The 21,312-nt window shown below is 26.7% G+C and overlaps 3 protein-coding genes across 8 annotated transcripts; 2 read left to right on the top strand and 1 right to left on the bottom strand.

The window, feature by feature from the left end:
- The first annotated feature begins 5,036 nt into the window (after nucleotides 1-5,036).
- Nucleotides 5,037-15,157, top strand: LOC126850497 (ABC transporter G family member 20-like). 3 transcript variants are annotated; one of them, XM_050593586.1, is made up of 14 exons: nucleotides 5,038-5,258; nucleotides 6,051-6,643; nucleotides 9,086-9,287; nucleotides 10,505-10,775; nucleotides 11,012-11,244; nucleotides 11,533-11,722; nucleotides 11,860-11,949; nucleotides 12,190-12,302; nucleotides 12,411-12,796; nucleotides 12,963-13,078; nucleotides 13,214-13,284; nucleotides 13,383-13,471; nucleotides 13,651-13,827; nucleotides 14,132-15,157. In XM_050593586.1, the coding sequence occupies exons 3-14, from the start codon at nucleotides 9,088-9,090 to the stop codon at nucleotides 14,431-14,433; spliced, it is 2,238 nt and encodes a 745-aa protein (XP_050449543.1). In that variant the 5' UTR covers nucleotides 5,038-5,258; nucleotides 6,051-6,643; nucleotides 9,086-9,087; the 3' UTR covers nucleotides 14,434-15,157. The 3 variants fall into 3 exon arrangements, with proteins under 3 accessions (XP_050449544.1, XP_050449543.1, XP_050449545.1); XM_050593587.1 differs by lacking the exon at nucleotides 6,051-6,643 and having other exon boundaries at nucleotides 5,037-5,258; XM_050593588.1 differs by lacking the exons at nucleotides 5,038-5,258; nucleotides 6,051-6,643 and adding an exon at nucleotides 7,672-7,692.
- A 126-nt stretch (nucleotides 15,158-15,283) lies between these two features.
- Nucleotides 15,284-18,288, top strand: LOC126850541 (uncharacterized). 2 transcript variants are annotated; one of them, XM_050593672.1, is made up of 5 exons: nucleotides 15,284-15,632; nucleotides 16,518-16,620; nucleotides 17,071-17,394; nucleotides 17,537-17,690; nucleotides 18,173-18,288. In XM_050593672.1, the coding sequence occupies exons 2-5, from the start codon at nucleotides 16,531-16,533 to the stop codon at nucleotides 18,238-18,240; spliced, it is 636 nt and encodes a 211-aa protein (XP_050449629.1). In that variant the 5' UTR covers nucleotides 15,284-15,632; nucleotides 16,518-16,530; the 3' UTR covers nucleotides 18,241-18,288. The 2 variants fall into 2 exon arrangements, with proteins under 2 accessions (XP_050449629.1, XP_050449628.1); XM_050593671.1 differs by having other exon boundaries at nucleotides 16,487-16,620.
- Nucleotides 18,289-18,301: 13 nt separating this feature from the next.
- On the bottom strand, nucleotides 18,302-21,301 carry LOC126850532 (uncharacterized). 3 transcript variants are annotated; one of them, XM_050593656.1, is made up of 7 exons: nucleotides 21,164-21,301; nucleotides 20,689-20,953; nucleotides 20,389-20,506; nucleotides 19,927-20,057; nucleotides 19,003-19,146; nucleotides 18,750-18,926; nucleotides 18,302-18,649 (listed from the first exon to the last, which is right to left on the bottom strand). In XM_050593656.1, the coding sequence occupies exons 1-7, from the start codon at nucleotides 21,177-21,179 to the stop codon at nucleotides 18,550-18,552; spliced, it is 951 nt and encodes a 316-aa protein (XP_050449613.1). In that variant the 5' UTR covers nucleotides 21,180-21,301; the 3' UTR covers nucleotides 18,302-18,549. The 3 variants fall into 3 exon arrangements, with proteins under 3 accessions (XP_050449613.1, XP_050449612.1, XP_050449614.1); XM_050593655.1 differs by having other exon boundaries at nucleotides 18,308-18,649; nucleotides 20,389-20,515; XM_050593657.1 differs by lacking the exon at nucleotides 21,164-21,301 and adding an exon at nucleotides 21,043-21,129 and having other exon boundaries at nucleotides 18,308-18,649; nucleotides 20,389-20,515.
- Nucleotides 21,302-21,312: the final 11 nt, after the last annotated feature.

The raw sequence follows: 21,312 nt of genomic DNA, 5'->3' as shown, positions 1-21,312 counted from the left end.
GATCGGTTCCAGGTCGGCCATCGAGTAAAATTTCTTTATAGAAAGAGCAAAATTTTAATTTAATTTAATCTAATTTAATTTTAATTTTCAATTTTACAATTGTATAAAAATTATTTGCGGTAATGTTAATAATAAATAAAAAATAATATAGTTGGCGAGCGCGAAATAATCTAAACGATAAAAATTGTGCGATTGATTGCTCCTATATATTGATAATCCATAGTCTTTGCGGCTGAAATGTAAGTATCTTGAAATAATCATATGACTCTGATCATTTTTATCATCCGACACCGGCTAATATAAAAGCATTATCTACAAGTGCACTTATTAGAGAGCAACCCGGTATACTTTCCTCTTTATGATACAAAAACAGATGTAGTCGATCAACATATTCTGAATTTATTTAATAATTTGATAATGTCTTAATTGTAATGTTTATATAGTGTATTATATTTATTGTAGTGTATTATTATTGTAGTGTTGTTAGTATAATGTATTATTGATGTAATATATTATTGGTGTAGTATTGTAATTTATTATATTTATAAAATCATTATTTTACGGAAAATAGGCTTGTCTTAATTGAATTCATCTAAGAGGGATTTCCAGAATGATACTCAATAAAAGAAAATAAGCTTCCTTGCCGTTGGAAAAAAGCGCTGATGACTCGAAACTAAAACTGGTTTGCGCAGTAGTATCTGGTTGACCTTGTCTCTGTTTGGAAATGCAGCCGCTGCTCCTGTTTCCAAATAAAAGACTTGCAATTTACTTTGCAGATGATTGCATTCTGCATATTATTATTGGTTGCATGATTTTTAATGTATCACTTTGTAAGAAAACTGTTCATTTGCAATTAAAAGAATATAGTTCAAAACAAATTATGTAATAACTTGATGGTATGATAGCAAATCTTATAGCACAGTTGTCACTGAGAGAAAACGAAAGTATGATCGGTTTATTTCAAGATGATTTTGCATTAGCTTTTCAAGCGTTCTCTTTGTGCGTCATTTCCGCCACACGAAAGAAAGTTGTAACTATCGAGTTGCATAACGATCACCAAGAGAAATGCAAATCATATATTTTTGACGGTAATTTTGATACAGAATAATATTTAGAAGTTCGCCAAATTTTTTGATATAATTATTATATTATTACTTATTTTTAAATTTCCACAAATATTAGAAGATTCAACTTCATTCAACTTAAAATATTTAAAATTGTTATATAATTTTAATTTAGAAATTAATTTGTTTAATAACAAAATTCGGGAAAATTATTTATATAAACTTCTGTAGCTTAAAATTTTTTTCTAATTTTTTTTAAAAATGCGGATTAACATTTAAATAAAAAATAATAGAAATAAAATTAAAGGAATTAAAGAATAAACGAGTAAAGAAAAAATGCATGCTGTGACAATTTGACGTGTTTAATATCCAGTATCCAGATTGTAATGAAGCTTCCTATGTTTTAATTAATCTAATTCAATATAATCTTAATAGATATTATCTCAATAGATATTAAAATAACTTTATGAAACATTTAGATAATTAGGTGTTACATCAAATAGTAATTTTTTATTAAAATATTTTTAATTAGTATTACAAAATAGCATTTACAAAATAGTTTTAATTTTTAAGAAATAGATGCTTTAAAATTGAAAAAGTTTTTTATCTAATATTACATCATAATTTAGAAATCTGACTTTCTCTCTTTTCAATATATAAAACTGATAATATGAATTTTATAAACTAGTTAAGAAATTATATTAAAATAAAAAAAAATAAATAAATAGTAAAAAACAAGTTTCCAATTTTATTATCCACAATATAAAACTGGAAAAAAATGTTTTTTTTTTATTTTTAACTCTGTGTTTTTGAACTTTTTATATTTAATTAAAATTGCGTGTATAAAAATGATACTTTGTATTAAAAAAGGAAAAAAATATTACTAAATAACAAAATTGTATATAATTTATTTTCTCGAAAATTACAAAAAAATACATCATGTTTTATAATTAATATGATACAATTTCTGAATGCATTTTACTTTTTTTCCATTACCAACTTAGCACTTAAGTCTTAAATTATAGTTTTCTAGATCTCATCTTTGTGTTTACAGCACTAATAACTATTTTTTCTATTTTTTGCTATAAAAGATTGCAAGGTGAACTTCTCAGGATTATCAACAAGCGTTCTTAGTATTGCGCGTTATTGATCATAATGACTGCAATTAATACAATTATTAACAATTGGCTGATGCTAAAAAATACCTAATAATAAAACAATTAATAATAAAGATACAATAATAAAGAAAGAAAAGAAAATTCAAATAAAGATTATATTGAAATTCTTTTTTCTTGCGCTTTTTTTACTTAAATTGTTTTAATTTACATTTTTAAAACATTTTGGATATTTAAAAAACTTTATTTTTTAGATTTTGCTATTAATTATAAATAGCAATGTATTTTACATGTTACAATTTTATCAATACTTTATCAATACTTATCAAAATTAGATAAATATCTTTTTACATATTTTTTATTATAGTTTCAAATGTAATATTTATTACAATCATATTTTAAGGGAATCTTGTCTCGCATATTGTCATTTACAAAATATCGGAAACAAAATTTGTGAACTAATACACTATGCATACTGCATATTCTGTGCATATCTCGCCTATGCGCGTCTATAGACATGTATATGGACATCAAATATTGAAATTATCAAATATTGAATGAAGCTATGTAAGCTATGTAAGCTATGTCACGCCTGTACTTGAAATATCGATGCGCTATTCGTTCTACCACTCGTTATTCTTTTATGGAACATTCTGCCTACAGTCTGCTTTAACTTTAAAATTTTGCGGAGACAGAACAATGAATAATTAATAGAATATAAATTAGAAAAAATAAAATCTTTCTTACACACACAAATATATATGTAAATATGATTATATGTATAACTTAGAATATATATATATATATATATATATATATATATATATATATAGTTTTATATCATTTAATATTAAATAATTTTACTATAATTTTATAACTGGGTTATCAGAAAAATATCTACTTTATAGATATCTCTTTTAAACAATAGTTTTCATAAATTTTTGATTTTATTTTGTCTGGCCCTCACCTAAATGCAATTTTGCACACGACGCAATTTTTATATGTTCTCTTAGCATATGTGTTTTTCAAATTTTGGATTATAATTAAAGGAATTGTAAAAAAATATGTTCAGCAAAACATCTCATTATTATTATCATCTTTATGTATATGAGGAAAAAATGGTTAACAAATAGGAAAGCTTTAAAAAGAGGATCGCCTTGATGTATCCAATGTTTACGGCATAATTATTCTTATTATTGGCAAACAAAGGAAAATCATTGTAATAGTAGACTCTTTGTGCGGATATAATTTGTATTTTTTCTATATATATATTTATAGATTTTATATTTTTATTACGCTTATATTATGTTTTATTTTGTTTCATAGAGTCTTTGTATTGTAAATAAATGCAATTTCGTAATTGCGCGCCGATACGTATAATTTGCTTATCATGTTGAATATACCACGCGTGAATATCGCAACAAAAATTTCCAGAGCACAGTTCCGGTTTCTAATCGAATTTCACTCACATTTGGTAATATTGCGAAAAAAGTCATTGAGCGTTACTTTTTTTCTTTCGCTAAATAATCAATAATTGTTGTTGTTATATTTTTTATTTAAGATTAGATATATTAAAAAATTTTTGTTTAAATATATATATATATATATATATATATATATATATATTTGCATTTTTTAACTGCAAATTCAATTCTCTAGACATTCTATAATATATATCGAACATTTGCAATTTTCAAGCAAACTACTATACTGTCCTATAATTTATCTCAATAAATAGCATGTTATATACCCTCTATTTATATAATGAATCATGTAATGTTAAATTATATAATATTATTACTATACTTTGTATTCTAGATATTGAGGTAGAAAATTGTTATATGCGATTATAAAGTATTTGTTACAGATAAAATAAGTTTTAAAAAATTTTTTTAAACAAACAAAATATATAAAAAATTTGAATAAAATATTGGCACGTTTAACACATGATGTAATCAGTTTTTCCGCCTTTCTAGGTTTCATGGCTTAAATTAATGAAAAGTTGCTTATCGTACGATATATAGGACATTGAGTTTAAAATATATATTTCTTAATATTATTTATTCTACAAATATGATTATTTATCCTATTGCTTCGTTTTGTATGTAATGCAATAAATGCATATGACAATAGTTTCAATTTTACACAATGCTTTTATAAAAGAAAAATCTTACAATCGAATTCACATATAAATCCGCATTTGTATATAAATTTTGTTCTACATTTTTAATCGCATTTTATTTAATTTTATTGTAAGGATTGTATAAAACTAGTTTAATCATTTAATTCTGTTTTTTAAAGTGCGTCATCTCATTCGCAATATTCCTTTTGCTTGAAAAAAAAAAAAAAAAATTAATGAGAACAAAAGACCTTTTGGGAATTTCCCCTGTCTAGACAGACTTCTTTCAGATCGTTTTACCTTGAGAATGAAATATAGAAGAATTACATATTTTGAATAATAATAATTTATTATAATTTTGTTATATATTAGTAAAATAATTATAATTGTTGCAATTTTTTAATTTCCATCCAAGATGAATCATTAATATTAATAAATAAATATTTAACATTGTGCGATTTTTTGTTTTATTTTTTCTGATGCACAAATCATTGCAATTCGACGATCGTTTCGATCTGGAATATCTCTTTAAATGAATATCTTATCAGTTAAAAATTTAAAATTATGTTGGCTTGGGCACGTATTGTTTGGATATTTTTTCAGAATGATCCGACATCTGTAGGTAACGTTAAAAAAATATTAATTCTTGATCCCCCTCTAAGAGAAACTGTTTTCCTCAAAAAGAATGATTGCACAAATAACATTTGAGTGTCCGCGAAGTCTGACTGGGTCAAGCAGAGCCAGTTCTCGCTGAGTCTCGCCTTGTTGTGGTCAGGCGACCATTGCTACTCTCGTACAGCCTCTAGGTTTTTCATTCGATCTTCCAATCAGTTCTTCCAGTCAGCCTGAACGAGATAAATACGCGAAACACATCGAATCTCGCAAGTGTGATCGAGTATACAGTGTCTTCACGTCATTCTGAAGTGTCTCTTAGAATTAAGAGTCTTTTATAACGATTTTGTGAGTGAAATTTTAGTTCCCCAAAGTGATTCTGTAAAAATGTCTTTTGAAATTTTAAATTTGAAAATTGAATCTCTGATACTCACGATATTATTCGATAATCGATGTTTGTATTTTTATGATGGAGTGTATTACATATTAAATCAAGACAATTAATAATAAATTGTAACTTTATAAAATAAGTCTTTATTAAATTAGTCTCTTAAAATTTAATTGTGTAACAATTATTCTTTTTTTACTGTAATATACTACTTAAAATCAAGATTTAATATTAGACACACATACACACACACACAAATGTACTTCGGAAAATTCTTTAAAGTAAATAATTGAATGAATATTTTAAATTGAATCTTTTACACTTCTGTAAGTCAATTGTCGAAGAATTTTTTCAGATTTGATGTAATTTTGATTTTCTCTTCAAAAATAGATCTTTCAAAATCTTATGCTTGGACATTTAATTGCGTGTGTTGATCATTTGTTTTAGTTCTAGTAAATATAGAAGTTTAAATTTAATAAATTTTACGTGTACTTTAAAGATAAGATTTTACTTTACGAGATAAGTTGTTCTCAATACTGAACTTTGAATACTCTCTCATGCTGAAGTCAATTAAAATCTCAAAGAATTTCAGCGTCATCTGACAGATAGGAAGCAGCAACAGTTCAATCTATAAATTTAAAACTTTTTACTTTGAATCTTCTAAAATTAAAAGATTCTCATGCCTTTACCTATATATATATTTAAATTTTATCAATGTATTAATATAATCATGCTAAAATATATTACACCAGGAACGAAATATGCATTTCTCAAGAAGAGGCAAAAACTGAAGATTCGAATGCGAATGTTATTTAAAACCAAACGTATTATAAGGATTATCAGCGATCATCCATAATAATGGCTAGAGAAGTGGTTCCGCGGAATAATAGAGCAAGTAAAATAATTATTAAAAAATAGACGCAAAATATAAACTTTAAAAATAAATTGCTCAAGATATTAATTGAAAACAGAAGAAATAATGAGTGCATGTATATAAAACATGTTTAAAACATTCAAATAATCTAAAAAGATTAAGAAGATATATTCTGAAAAATCAAACAAAACAGTGAAAAAAGCTGTTCAAAGATACATCTCTGAAGAATTTTTTTCGATACAGAGATATTCTCGAGGATAATCGGATGAGTAAAATACGATATTTTACGCAGCCTAAACAGCCATTTAAATAGAAGAAGAAGAGTGAAGTACGAATAAAGAAGAATGATTTAAGCGAAAAAAAATCATTCAAAGGTGCTTGTTAGATGACTTTGCACCGATCTCATTTTTCAAAGAGACTTTGTTCGAGGAAATAGGAGGCATCATATTTTTTGTCGTTAAAATCTTGCAGGTTAGTGCAGCCGTCGATTGCAAATCCTATTGAGTCATTACACGTGGAATGTTCTTCATAGTAATGATTCATTTATGACTCATTTTTTAAGAAAGAGATAAATTATAATTTATAACTAACATATATATATATTAGTCATAAACTGTAATTTTATTCTTTTTATTATATATATATATATATATATATATATATATATATATATATATAATATATATAAAAGAAAAAATTGTACAAATATAAAAAATATAAATCTTATAATATTAAATAAATTTCGAAACTGAGATTATTGTATTGTGACTTTTTCGATCGACATTGACATTATCCTTGCGATAACAATCTTCGATGATCGCACCAGCATCATTATCTAGCATTCATGTTTTTCTTCTGTAATGATATAGATCAATCGGATAAATTGTCATTGCAAAAAAAGATTCTGCTACATAATTGCTTTCGACAATTGCGTCAACAAATGTAAGCAATCAATTTTATTTAATTTTATATAACTTCGTAAAGGCCTTGATAAAACTATTGTGCGTATCTAAGTTAACTATTCGTTAAAAATTTGCTTAAGATTGTGTTACAGGTCTTAGTCAAGTTTACAATTAGTACAATTTAAAATATTATTTAAAATTATTAAAATTACTTGAAGAGAGAGATTTTAATGTGCGTGTTTGAATTTTTAATAATGTAAAAAATTTTAATTTTGTGAAATTTTATTTCAAGCATAGTTTCCAGGAATAAGCTCAAATTTCTTATTGATAATCATCATATATGTTTTATCATATGATTGACGAATTCAAATTAATTTACGACAATCTTTTCTCTGAATCTCGTATCTTTTGCAATATTGACGTACTTATTCGATAAGTGATTGCAGCGTAAGCAAGTTCATCGGGAAGAAACGACACGGAGAGTTGAAAGAAAGGAAAGCGATCAGACGTAACCTTAGGCGGTCTCTCTTCGTTGGCCTGCTCTTTCGTAATACATATATATCTCTCTTGCCCGTGTAAAGAAATGAACAAATTACGTGAAAGCAGCTGCGTTGCGTAGTACGTAGCTTACTCATCGCTTACATTTTACCGTTTGATGAAATAACACATTAATACCGGTTTCATAAGATAAATAGTTCGTATTTCTTGGTTATATGCTTATTGTTGCAATATGAGTTTTTTACGTATCTTAAGTCTCAGCAGATAGTACAAAGTTTCTCAAAGCTTATTGAGTTCTATTGACCGTGGATTCTTGAATTGTCATTGTGACTTTGATTATTTCCTCTTTCAAAAGATAAAGATTTTAAATATCATTTCGCAACTTACTAAATGTTAAAAATATTCAATTTTCTTAATGAGCAAGAAATGAGCAGAATATTTTAAGCATTACATATCTGTAATATTAATAATAAAATATTAAAAATTTCTTTTTTTTCTCCATCTCTCTCTTATACGTAAAAAGAAATAAAATTAAATAAATAGATTAAAAGAAATATATGTATCTAAAGTTCAAAAATCTTTTAATATCTTTTATATATATTTTAATAAATGCCATTATACATCACATATACAGAACATCGTGTAAAGTCAATTGCCACAAACAAAATTCTTTGCAATGTGACTCAATTAATGATAAACATAACGATTTCTTAACATATCGATTTCTTAATAAATTAGGAATTTGATCGAGTCATCAAATCGCAATTTCTTAAAAAATAAAAAAAAGAAGAAATCAGCTGTTTTATAATACAAATTCCGACGTTGTCTCTTAAATATTTATCTTCTAATAAAATGAAAAAATTGAACAGATTTTTAAACATTTTGTCTTTTGAATCTAATGACGTCACTGGTATTACTTTTTGACGACTGTAATATGTCAAATATTGAGATGATTATATTTTGAAAAATAATTTATTGACTGAAATAAAAACTAATATATGAATAACGTTGAAACGAATCTCAAACATTTTGAACATAATCAATTTCAAAAGTAGATTATTGGAATGATGGATATAATGAATAGTGTGTTAATTGTAAGGTCAGTTTATTAATAACTGAATTAATTCTTTGATTATTCAATGATGCTATATCGTATTTGATCAGCGGTAACTCATAATTTGTAGTGATGTAACATCATAACAGACATTCTCACTTATGTGACCGATCTAGTCGAAGAAAGGAGAGAGAAAAGGGGAAAGAGAGACTTCGAACTTTCGTTCGAAGACAGGCTTCAAGTTGATCACGTTGTTTAGTTTACCATTTTTAATAATTCAAAAAATACAAAAGATTATCGCTTATAATCACGGGCATGTCATCAGAGAAAAAAAATTAAGACTGTCAATTCTGGATTTTAAAAAAACAACCGAAATGTTTTTAATTGGATGAGTAATCAAATGAAATGGAGAGAGAAGAGAAATGCGAGTGTGATCCTATACCTTTTCTTTAAATCTAGAGATGGAGAGTGCAACGGCACCGAACATGTTGATGGAGCTGAAAACGAGAAGACAGACGCAATTCCAGTCGCAAGCATCGACTTTGGATACCAGAAGAAGGCAAGCAGTTTGCGTTAGAAGGGCTTTCAAAAAATATGGATCCAAGAACAATCCCAATATTATTCTAGATGGACTCAATATGACCGTGCCGAAAGGCACAATGTAAGTATTTTCCTGAAACATTAATGTAGAAAGTTGATAAAATTTTTGTTTTAATGATAATTATTGTAGTTAAATATTAATATTTTATAAAATGATTTAGGTTAAATAAAAAATTAGTAAATAATATAAAATTAGATAGAAAAGTTTCAATATGTTAAATAGTAAAGAATTTTTATTAATAACATTGCAATTGTTTTTATTATTATTAAAAATTTCAAATTGACATATACTAATTATATAATTACTAATTGAATCATTTATACTTATCTGTAAAATTGCATTTGCATTTTTTAAATATTAGTTATTACGGCTAAAATTACTGAAGATAAGAGAAGAAATAAAATATTCACATTTGTAGCATCGTTTTCTGCTAAATATTTGAAGAGCATAAAATTCTTCGATATTTATAAATGTCTTTCTACTTCAGATAACAAAATAATGATTATTGATAAAATAATGATAACAAAAAAAGATTAATTTTGTAGAAATAAAATTAAATTTATAAATATTTTCTAAATTTTGAAAAGACATAGTCCATAAAAGTTTCTCTTTTCTATGAGAGAAATTAATCACATAATTTTTTATATATAATAATATACTTTCTTTACAATAATATATGTAACATATATATACAATTTTTTATGAAAAAAAAAATTAAAAAATTAATATAAAAGCTGGCTTTCATTTACATACAATGACGTCACAAATAGGCATCAATAAACATTTTTCAAATTCAATGACGCGGTAAAAAGAATTTATTAGCCTTTTTATTTCTTGAAAAATAAGTACATTAGTCTTCAAAAGAAGTTTTAGTATGTGTCAGGAACTTTTTATTTTTGTAACATCATTATCATATTTATAATACGTTGGTGAGTTTGAAATTTTATGTGAATTTTATGTATATTTTATGTATAGAAAAAAATATCAACTCACGAATTGATACAATAACAAGTTAAATATTACAAGCTTACATATATATTACTTGATTTTTTGTCACATTTGTGTGAAATTTTAAATTTGTCAATGTATTTTTCTATTATAAATATGATAATGATATAATGAAATAAATAGTTATCGTCATAAAATATATATATATATATATATATATATATATATATATATATATATATATATAAAACAGTAAAATTGTATGCAATAATTATTATTATTATATTATTATGATATTTCTTTGTCATAATTCTAATAAACATTTTCAGTTATGGATTACTTGGTGCGAGTGGTTGCGGGAAGACCACTTTATTGTCATGCATTGTCGGTCGGAGACGCTTGAATTCCGGCGAAATCTGGGTGCTGGGGGGTCGACCAGGCTCTAAGGGGTCCGGAGTGCCCGGTCCTCGGGTCGGCTATATGCCACAGGAGATCGCGCTCTATGGCGAATTCTCCATTCGAGAAACATTCATCTATTTCGGTTGGTGCGCCGGCATGTCCACAGATCAAGTGAACGATAAGCTGGAATTTTTAATTAAGGTGAAAAATCTATGTCACACGAGAGGCCAAATTTTTGAAAAGATTTAATTTTAGGAAAAACATGTCAAAAATATAATTACTCGAAATTTTTATACCACCAATAAAATCTTCCAAAAATTTGTAGTATTTTTTTCTCATAAGGAAAAATTTGTTTAATTTTTTTTTTACTTTACGATAAATACTTTCATCATAAAATATTGTGACTCTCAATAATTATATTTATATTTTGATTATAGCTTTTGCAATTACCGTCGGCAAATCGTTTCGTCAAAAATCTATCCGGTGGCCAGCAAAGAAGAGTATCTTTCGCAGCTGCCCTTTTAGCCGATCCTGAACTCTTGATCTTGGATGAACCAACAGTTGGAGTGGATCCTGTTCTCCGGCAGAATATCTGGGATCACTTAGTGCATATCACCAAAGACGGTAACAAGACTATTATTATCACCACGCACTACATCGAGGAGACTAGGCAAGTTGTAAAATAATCACTTATATTTTTACTATATTTTACGATATTAGTATTCTTTTTGAGAGAGAGAGAGAAGTTTAATATTTACTAAATATATAATATGAAAATTTTATTTGTGGCTACTAATTAGTACTACTTATATGCTTAAGTTAAAGCAAAAGAGATGTTATATTTATTTAATTCTCTCCAAAATACATTCTGTATTATCAATAGAATTGTATAATATAAGTTTTTTTCTATTAAATAATTATAAAAATTACTGAAATGATGGATTGTCAATTTTTCCAGGCAAGCTGGCATAATTGGCTTAATGAGAAGCGGCAAATTTTTGGCGGAGGAATCGCCGAGGAAGTTAATGGAGATGCATCGGCTGGATACCTTGGAAGAGGTTTTCCTAAAACTGAGTAAAAGACAGAATTTAGGATTAAAGAGGCGAAGCAGTATTTTGAGCAATTTGACGGGTGTCCCACCGGAAGACGTGAGTATAAATGTCAAGGAATCTTTTGACACGCTTGAATTATTTAGTATTTGTGTATTTTTTGTGATATATATTTATTGCATGTATCTTTTTTATTACTTAAAATAGATGTTATTTAATTTATCTTTTCTTTGTAGGACATGGATGACGAAATGAGTGGCGAGTTCGGCGACAACGTGAGCGTGTGTAGTCGGAGAAAAAGCGTGGTCATTACGGATGATAACAATGTAATAATTTCTAAAAGAAAAAAACATACACACACACACACACATTTTCTCTATTCTTTTAGATTATTTAAAATTATTTATAAAATAATTCTTTTTAGTAATTATATGTTAGTAGCAATTTTTTTTATATAATCTTATTTTGTCGTCTGAAAAAATTAATTATTTCTAAATGAAAAAACTCTGCCTTTTTCTGTGCAAAACAATATTTTATTTGTTTTCACTTTATTTCTTTTCTAATAGGTGGGGGGATTGCCTCCGGAAGAAGAAGGTTCTTCCAAATTTACTATGCTCGATCCGATGCATATGCAGGCCCTTATCTGGAAAAACCTCTTGTGGATGTGGCGAAATGTCGGGTAATCCGATCTTATATTTTTTGTACCAATTTCATTTTTATTCTCGCGTTTATCATTTTTTAACTGCAATATTGTTATTTCCATTCTTACTTAAGTGTTTTTTTTTAGAATGATGTTGTTCATCATTGCCCTGCCGGTCGTCCAGATAATCCTCTTCTGCCTTTCCATCGGTAAGAATCCCGTAGGTCTAAAAATGGCTATCGTTAACAACGAACTCAACAGCAGCATGCAACCTTGTATTGCCACAACCGGATGCGATTGGTCACTACTGAGTTGTCGTTATCTTCAGCATCTGCAGAAGAAGAATATAAACTTGTTACCTTACGATAACGACGAAGAAGCTAGCAATGCAGTGAAACACGGCTGGGCATGGGGCGCTATAACGTTTTCGTCGAATTATTCCGACGCTCTCATGGCGAGGATAGATTACGGCAGAAATGCCGAGGATTGGGACATTGAATACGCAGAAATGAAAGTCATTATGGACATGTCCAGTAAGCTTTTGAATGTTATACAAGTAGAATAAAATAGAGATAAATGTTAGATCTTTGTATATGATATGTCGCATTTTAATTGTCTCGATTTTGTGAAAAGTTGTTGTAAAATAATAATCAAATATCGACATCTATATACGTTTTAACATAATATATCTTTACATAGATCAACAGATAGGGCAAATGTTGCAAAGAGATTTGATTTACGCCTTTCAAGACTTTGCGAAAGAACTTACTGTGGCTTGTAACTATAGCGCGAAGGTGACAAGCATACCTATAAATGTAAGAGAATAATCATGCAGAGAGATATGGTAGATATTGTATATTCTATTTTGTTAAATTCTATAATCTTGGTCTTTTTTCGTGTTTTGTATTGTAAATTATTATTGACAACAATTTATCTAATTGTTACATTAGTTTGAAACACCAGTCTATGGACCTCTGGAACCTATTTTTACGGATTTTGCAGCTCCTGGAGTGATTCTAACGTAAGTATTCGCATTAATGTCAATGTAATACATATAAAATTAATTTTCTTTTTTTTCTTTAATGATTCATAGGATTAAATAAATTTGTATTTTTTCAGAATCATTTTTTTCCTCTCGGTCGCATTGACATCAGGTTCCATGTTGCTGGAAAGAAATGAAGGTCTGCTAGAAAGAACTCTCGTATCAGGTACATTATAAAAAGAAATATTAAAAACGTATTATAACGATATAAAAGAAGTGTTTGAATAAATGAATAAATTATAAAATTTATAAAACATAAAATAAAAAAATTTTAAATTGATAGACAATTAATATAATTATTATAATTAATAAATAATTAATTGTAATTTTATATAATTTATTCAGGTCTCACTGGCACGGAGATTCTTTTCGGCCAAGTGATCACGCAATTTATGGTGGTGTTCGGACAAAGCGTAATGGTCCTCATAGTCTCATTCCTCATCTTCAAGATCACTTGCGCAGGCGATATAGGCTGGATCACTACTTTGACTGTTCTCACAGGTCTTTGCGGCATGTGTTTCGGTAATTTATTAACTATTTCAATATTACATCATAGAGAGTATAAAAAATTTATAAATTGCTTCTCTATAAAATAAAAAAATAAACGTTTTCTAATACTTTGCAAAAATACGTTTTGATTTATGCGAAATATTTGCGATTTTTCAAATAACAATAAATTGTAAAAATGTATAAAAAATTAGAAAGTTTGTGTAAGAAGAAAAAATTTTACTTTTTTTTTTATTATATCTATATACTTTGTGTTTTTCAGAAATATTTTATCTAAAAAATATAAGAAAGTTTTTTTAAAACACAATTCAATTTTTAGGATTTGTCATCGCCTGTTTCTGCGAAAATGAAAGAAGCGCTACATATGTGGCTATGGGCTCCTTCCTTCCAATTGTGATGCTGTGCGGCATCATTTGGCCTATAGAAGGCATACATCCTGTTCTAAAGTATATTAGTTTTCTGTTACCTCTGACAAAAAGCACAGAATCGATGAGATCAATGCTAACCAGAGGTTGGCCGATATCGGAACCTACGATATATTACGGCTTTATCGCAACCTTCATTTGGATCAGTATTTTTATGAGCTTGTCGATATTGCTGCTTAAATTCAAAAAGGGTTAACTTGGAGTAAGGGAAGGATAGTTTTACAGATATAGAAAGAAACAAACTAAATATTTTTCTGTAAATTGTAATATTATATAGAATTAAGAGATTATATAGAAATAAATAATGAAAAAAATTGTTATATATATATATATATATATATATATATATATTATATAATAAAATTATATGAATAAAAACATATCTAGACGATATGAATAAAAATATATCTTTCAATTCCATTTTATAATTTGATATTTTTATAAATTAATATTGTATTTTAAATTCGAGAATATATATATATATATATATATATATATATATATATATATAAAGTTAATTTATATTTAAAATCAAATTTAAATTTATTTATATAAAAATTATCCAAGAACACACAAAAATATTACATTGCTATATAATTCCCATCCTATGTATCAAAATAATATAATTATATAATATAGTTTAGTATAAAAAATAGAACAAGTTACTACATGGCTATTTGCCGATAAAAAAGACAGAAGACTTGCAACCAGTTGTACAAAGTGAATATTGCTTGCAATATTTCATTGCGTTTTATGTGCAAACCGTCCAGAAAGAATCTCACAAGAAAGATAATAATCTCAACGATGATGACGCAAAGTTGCATCAACAACCAGGGCGTGTGTAGCATTGGGTATTCCTGCTAAAGCAAAGCTGCATATTTTAGATATAGAAGAAATAAAGTTGTTTAATGAATTCAAAATTTTTGAATTAATTTATTGATCGATTATATGTTTTTTAATCCATTATACTCACCGTGATTGCGCCTAACATAATTAAAGTATAATGCTCGATTCCCAGTATTGACGCCATCAGCTTCAAGTCTCTTTCGACGGATTCAGAACAGTTTATTAAAATGTAAAATGGAGTAGAATTATTACCTTCTTGATTATTATTATGTCTGTGCCGCGACGATATTCTGGGAATCTTATAATTTATTGTGCGTATTATATCAAGAGTCGTGATTACCTGACGGAATTTTTAATAATGCATTTAAATGTTACATTGTTTTTTATCCAACACACAGATAAATCATTAAATTAGCATGATGAGAGTATTACGATGGACTAACTGTCCCTATGAAGCCCAAAACGATCACATACAACGAACTGCCCATGACATAATGATCGCACAAAGAACAAGCTATTCGATTACCGATTCTCTACAAAATAAAAAAAGTATGTACATTCTTTATTAAAGTTTTTAAGAATTATGTAAATTTGTTAATAACTAAATGTTATATATATATATATATATATATATATATATATATCAATTTAAAGTTCTTGAATTAATTGATTATTGTTTTTTGTAAAAATATGTTTTTTTTAGTTATTAGTTTTTAGTTTTTGTGTATATATTTGAGTCATAATTAAACGCAATAAATATTTAATTACAAAATGTCCACTATGGATTTTAATGTTTCGTCGATCACGAAAAGCCATAATTTGCTTCATATTCCAACAATTCCTCGTCTGGAAAAATTGCATTCCTCTTTTTCAAATATAAATTAAGCAATTCAATTAATGTGTGTGTGATGTTTTTCATTCCAAATATAAATGTATTAAACAATTCGATTAATAGATTTTTTCATTATATCCGCAGTATGTCTTTCGCAAATTTTTGAGGTTGTTTCTTTCGATTGATCGCAGTTTAACTATAACGTCAATCGATTGTAAGCTAAAATGAGATATTTGATATAATTTATATTATATAAAAAAGTAAAATTTTTGAATAATACATTTTATGACAGTACAATTACAATAAGTGTATGTATGTATATATGTATATACAATTCTAGTTTTTCGTTTTATCTCAATTACATTTACATTCTCATTACTTGGTTTCTTTCTCCATTTTATATTTTTCTGCATCAACAATCTCTTTTTGTTTTTGTAAATTTATTTCAGTCATATATACTTAAAAAACACTTTTATATATTTATGTATTATTTATATTACTTATAAAAAACAATATTTATAGTATATTAATAATAATTAACATTATATATATTTTTTCTTTTATGTTAAAGTATTAGTTTTTCCGTTCTAAAAAATTTATAGCCATTTATCAGTCATGATGGATCGTGTGTCAAGTCGTATTTGCAGCAATCACGAAGGTTATCCGGAAAAAATAGAAATTTACAATGATCGCCAAGCAAAAACGGTATATTACAAAATATTCACAAATTAAATTTAATATTATGTATGGCCTAATATATAAGATTTATTTTTTTCATGATTATGTTGTATATTCTATATTTAACAAAGATGATATATATGTATATATATATATATATATATATATATATATATATATATATATATATATGCTAAAATTAAAAATAAAATGAATAAAAAAATACAAATATATGGAAAATTTAAAAACTTATAAATTAAATAAAATTTAATCTATTTATACAACAACATAATAAAATTTACATATATGTATATATACCCAATGTATATATACCCATATGTGTATATACCCAATATATGCATTTTTATAAATAAGAATATAATGCCATATTTATTTATTAAAAATATGTATTTATATTTTATCTTTATATATACATTTTTCTTCAATTTTCATGCAATTTTTCTTTTCTTTTTGCAGATGATCAAGTCTAAAATATCATCGCATATATTTAAGAATCACTCTGACAGTTCTCAAATGATCAGAAAAAATGATAAATCGTTAAAAAAGAAAATGTTTTTTGACAATGAAATTTTAAAAATAAGCAGAGGAATGTTATTGGTCACATCAATATTGTTCTTATGCTATTATGGACCCATGCAGTATAGTGTCTTGGAGAATGGACAGATCCTTCGTGGTTTTTCTTCAAGAGAAACAATTATGACATTTAGTTTGGGCTATTCTATCTGGCATTCCATAATATCTGTTATTGCAACTGGCATGCTCATTTATTCCATTATCTTAGTAAATAATATTATTTTTGGGTGATGTATATTTTATATTTCCTTTCAAGTTTTGATATTTTACATATTTACTTTACACATTTACATTTTATGTAGTAATTAGTTTTATATATTTATTTTATTCTAATTATCACGCGTTTTAGAAACAGCCGCAATTTAGTTTGCCTCTCATGGGTCTCTTTTTGGCCGAACTTGTCTATGATTCCTGCGATGCGATTGAAATGCTTTGGTATCTTTTTGGATATCTTCGACTACAAACCGCGCTGCTTTATGCCGCAGGAATCCTTGTACTAATTTGTAAATTTCTTTTTTATTCTCTTTTCTTTTTTTTTCGTACTAAAAAAACATAGCGCAAAAGAGAATATATGTATACTTGCTTTAGTTAATATAAGCGATCTTATTTAGTATTGATTAAACTTTGCAAATTAATTAATTTTTAATTAATTTTTATTAGAATATTGTTTTTGCTCTTTTTAAAAAATATTGTCTATTAAAATTATCTTAAAAGTTGACTAATTTTAAAAATTCTAGAAGTTATAATACATTTTGACAAATAATATTAAATATAGAAAATAATTTTGTATTTATATGATAAATATCACAAAAAATGTGTGTGAAAAAATTTCATACTTTTAAAAAAAGATATTTAGCTCTTATAAAATATTTATAACTTTTATTATATTTTATTTATTTGTTACTTTTTTATTCCTTTTATTTTTATTTTGAATTGCTTTCACGCAGTTGTACATTTATGCTACATATGAATCTTTTATATTTAGTGGCAGAAATATGGACATGGCTGGGTATTCTGCGACTCTATGAATATCGAAATTTTCAATCATATTAGATGACATTTGACAACATCAAAACATGAAAACAATGGCTACGAAAAAATTTATATATTATATATTTTGTATTCCGTATATATTATATACATATTTTTCACAAATGGTGCAGTTTCGGCGGTATTTCTTAATTAAAGAAAAATATATTTCTTCTTCAAATTGTCTTATTAATTTTGTGAAAAATCTTATTATAAAAATCTCAATATCGCAGTTCTTTTTCAATTTCTAAATACAAATTTCCAGATCAGTTACATTAAATTCTTCTATGGCACTTCACAGAACCAATCTCTTTAAATATCTCTTGTAAATTTCTAAAAATTTCCAGTCATATGAACTGTAGGACAATCGAGAATATTGATAGAGCATCGTGATTTTAAATCAAGTATTTGCACTTCAGGACATTTATCAATCCTGAAAAAATAAGAGTTTTTATTTTATATTATTTGTGTATTATTATTTCTATTAAAACATTTATAAAAAACAGAAAAAAATAATTTTTAACTGAAAATACCTTGGACAATATTTACGCAAAGCGTCCTTCAAATTATAAATTTGCGTTGCATTTTTCGATATTTCCTGTAATAAAAATCCTAAAAATGCTTGACATTGTACTTCCGTTGCTTGCAAATCGATTGTCGGGTCAATCGTGATTAATTTGTTGGGCGTGTAATCTCGTTTTTCTCCCTTACTTCAGAAATAAAATAGAATCACTTATTGTTAGAATTATTAATTATTTATTATTATTTATTATTCGTCGCACTTACTACCGAAATTTATTGATACTCGATAAGTTGCAATACGCACTAGGATGCATAGCAACTCCGGGCGAATTCCAGAGTAAATATGCTCTTGCTGCCATCAGTAATAATCCGTTGTTCAAATTTTTCGCAATGTTAAATAATTTTGACCTTATAATTGCAAAATAGGATTGAAAATTATGCGAGAAAATATTTCTTTGTTATGTACTAATTTCTTGTCAATACTTTAACGGCTGTACTTTTTGTATAAAAGCTTTTGTTCGTCGCCGATACTTTTCGCGAGATCGCGCTTAACTATCAAATCATTAACACTACATTATTAAAATTTTATTATAATATTTATGTATATGTATAAATATAAAAAAAAAATGTTAAATTTTGACTCTGAAAACTTGGATTAAATCATAAATAAAATTAATTGAATAATGTAAAGAAAACAAAACTTTCTTAGATTAAAAGTAAGTCAAACTAGAAGGAACAGTGTATTACAAAATATATAAATATATTAAATAACCTCATAACATTATTAAATAGCACAAATTTAAATATAAATATACATATATATAAATATACATAAATATACATAAATAAACATAAAATATGTTGAATAAGAAGATAAGAGGTACAAAAAAAGTCACGAATACGTGACAGCTGATAATCGTTGACAGAACAAAATTACACACATGTGATAATAACAGCCGTCAAAGTGTTGTTCTTTTTTTGCATACAATAATTAAATATATATAATATATATTATAATATATATATATATATATATATATATATATATATATATATATATATTATAACACACACATAATTGCCCTCCCATTCACACACAAAGAAAAATATCCTGTATATAAATTAAGTATGTGCATGTTAAGAATTACGTTATATTATTTATATTAATTAATGTCATATAATAATTACTTGCTGAAAAATTCGTCGATCGATAAATCGGCTATACGAATATTGGTGTGTTGAGTGGCTAGTGCCATTTTGAAATGAGCTTCCGGAATATTTAATGCATCGGAAGTGCGCATCAAATTAATCAAATGTATCTATAAAAATTTTTATTAAATTAACTTTTATTAAATTGTGATGCACAAAAATAACATTTTTATATTTTTATATGGCGAAGAGAAAGTCTCGAGTAACAAGCGAACGTTATTTTGAATTGCTATTTGGAGAATTAATAAGAATACAATCGACTAGATGTTCCTTCTAAAAGATATAAGATCAGTATTTTCATAAAGTTTGTAAATTTTCACATTTCTCAGAAAATGTCTGCTCTATATAAATTTGTATTAAAAATAATATTTTACAAAAACAAAAATTAATTTTACTTACACTTAAAAAAAATCTAAATAAAATTAAAAAATATTGACATACATTCAGATCGGGTTGCTCTCTCGCTGCAGCCTCGATATAGCAGAATTCTTTTTTGGACCAGACTTGTGTAGCTTCCTTCACGAAATAGACATTGAATGAATGCTCGTCTTCGAAGAACCTATATTCACTAATGTTAATAGATTACGTCATTATTAAAAATTTACATTACTTACTGATTCATACAGCATGTGAAATATTTCTTCTATCACACATGCAATGTTTTTATGTAAATTATGAAGATTAATTGATTTTTATTTTTTTTTTAATATTGAAAAGATCCTTGATGAGATGATTATATACCAGCAATTATCATCACTCATTGCAGGTGAGCAAAGTATTGCCGTGACGAAGGCAAAAAGGACCAGACCGCTAATAATGAGACACGCTGTCATGAACGAGGAGAACAGATCGTTCGGCCATCTCCTTAAATGGTGCGCGACACCCTTGATCATCGGAGAATTGAATTGAGCACCCTGAATTGGACCTTCGATGTACATATACGGAAGATCAACAATCTTGACTTCGCTTTCGTCCAGGAAGAAAGGAAGTCTGTCCTCGTCAACGTCTGTGAAAACATTCGCACAAATTCTTCTTTAAGATTTCATTTATTATATAAATAATTATATTTTGTAAAAAAAAAATGGTAAAAATAACTTTTATAAAGAAGCAAACATATCGTTCTTCAACGCGATACACACGTGTAATATATTTGAAATTATGAAAAAGTTTCGTAAAATTGAGACACTTTCGAATTTTGACACTTTCGGATACTCACACTTGGCTTTCGGCATTCTGTCAAACTTTATCGAACTGTGTATTACTTCGAATTTTCGTCAACGTTGCTTTAAACTTTCCTAACGCGATTTCGCCGAGTCGACACTTCATAAAATAAAGTCGAGCGCAATTGTATCGAGCCGCAGCGAC

The sequence above is a fragment of the Cataglyphis hispanica genome, chromosome 6 (assembly GCF_021464435.1).
Source record: "Cataglyphis hispanica isolate Lineage 1 chromosome 6, ULB_Chis1_1.0, whole genome shotgun sequence".
Taxonomy (NCBI): Eukaryota; Metazoa; Arthropoda; class Insecta; order Hymenoptera; family Formicidae; genus Cataglyphis; species Cataglyphis hispanica.
This window is presented reverse-complemented; position numbering and strand designations above follow the sequence as displayed.

Excerpts from the sequence above, each read along its gene's own strand:
- LOC126850532 (XM_050593655.1), bottom strand. Across the intron at positions 20,058-20,388 it reads GAGAGCAACCCGATCTGAAT|ATACATTTGATTAATTTGAT; the intron begins GTATGTCAATAT and ends AAATTTTTATAG. Across the intron at positions 19,147-19,926 it reads ATCGACGAATTTTTCAGCAA|GTCAAAATTATTTAACATTG; the intron begins GTAATTATTATA and ends TGCAATTATAAG.
- LOC126850497 (XM_050593587.1), top strand. The coding sequence starts at position 9,088 with ATGGAGAGTGCAACGGCACCGAACATGTTGATGGAGCTGAAAACGAGA. Across the intron at positions 11,723-11,859 it reads CGGGTGTCCCACCGGAAGAC|GACATGGATGACGAAATGAG; the intron begins GTGAGTATAAAT and ends TTTTCTTTGTAG. Across the intron at positions 13,285-13,382 it reads GCTCCTGGAGTGATTCTAAC|AATCATTTTTTTCCTCTCGG; the intron begins GTAAGTATTCGC and ends GTATTTTTTCAG.
- LOC126850541 (XM_050593672.1), top strand. The coding sequence starts at position 16,531 with ATGATGGATCGTGTGTCAAGTCGTATTTGCAGCAATCACGAAGGTTAT. Across the intron at positions 16,621-17,070 it reads ATGATCGCCAAGCAAAAACG|ATGATCAAGTCTAAAATATC; the intron begins GTATATTACAAA and ends TTCTTTTTGCAG. Across the intron at positions 17,395-17,536 it reads TCATTTATTCCATTATCTTA|AAACAGCCGCAATTTAGTTT; the intron begins GTAAATAATATT and ends CACGCGTTTTAG.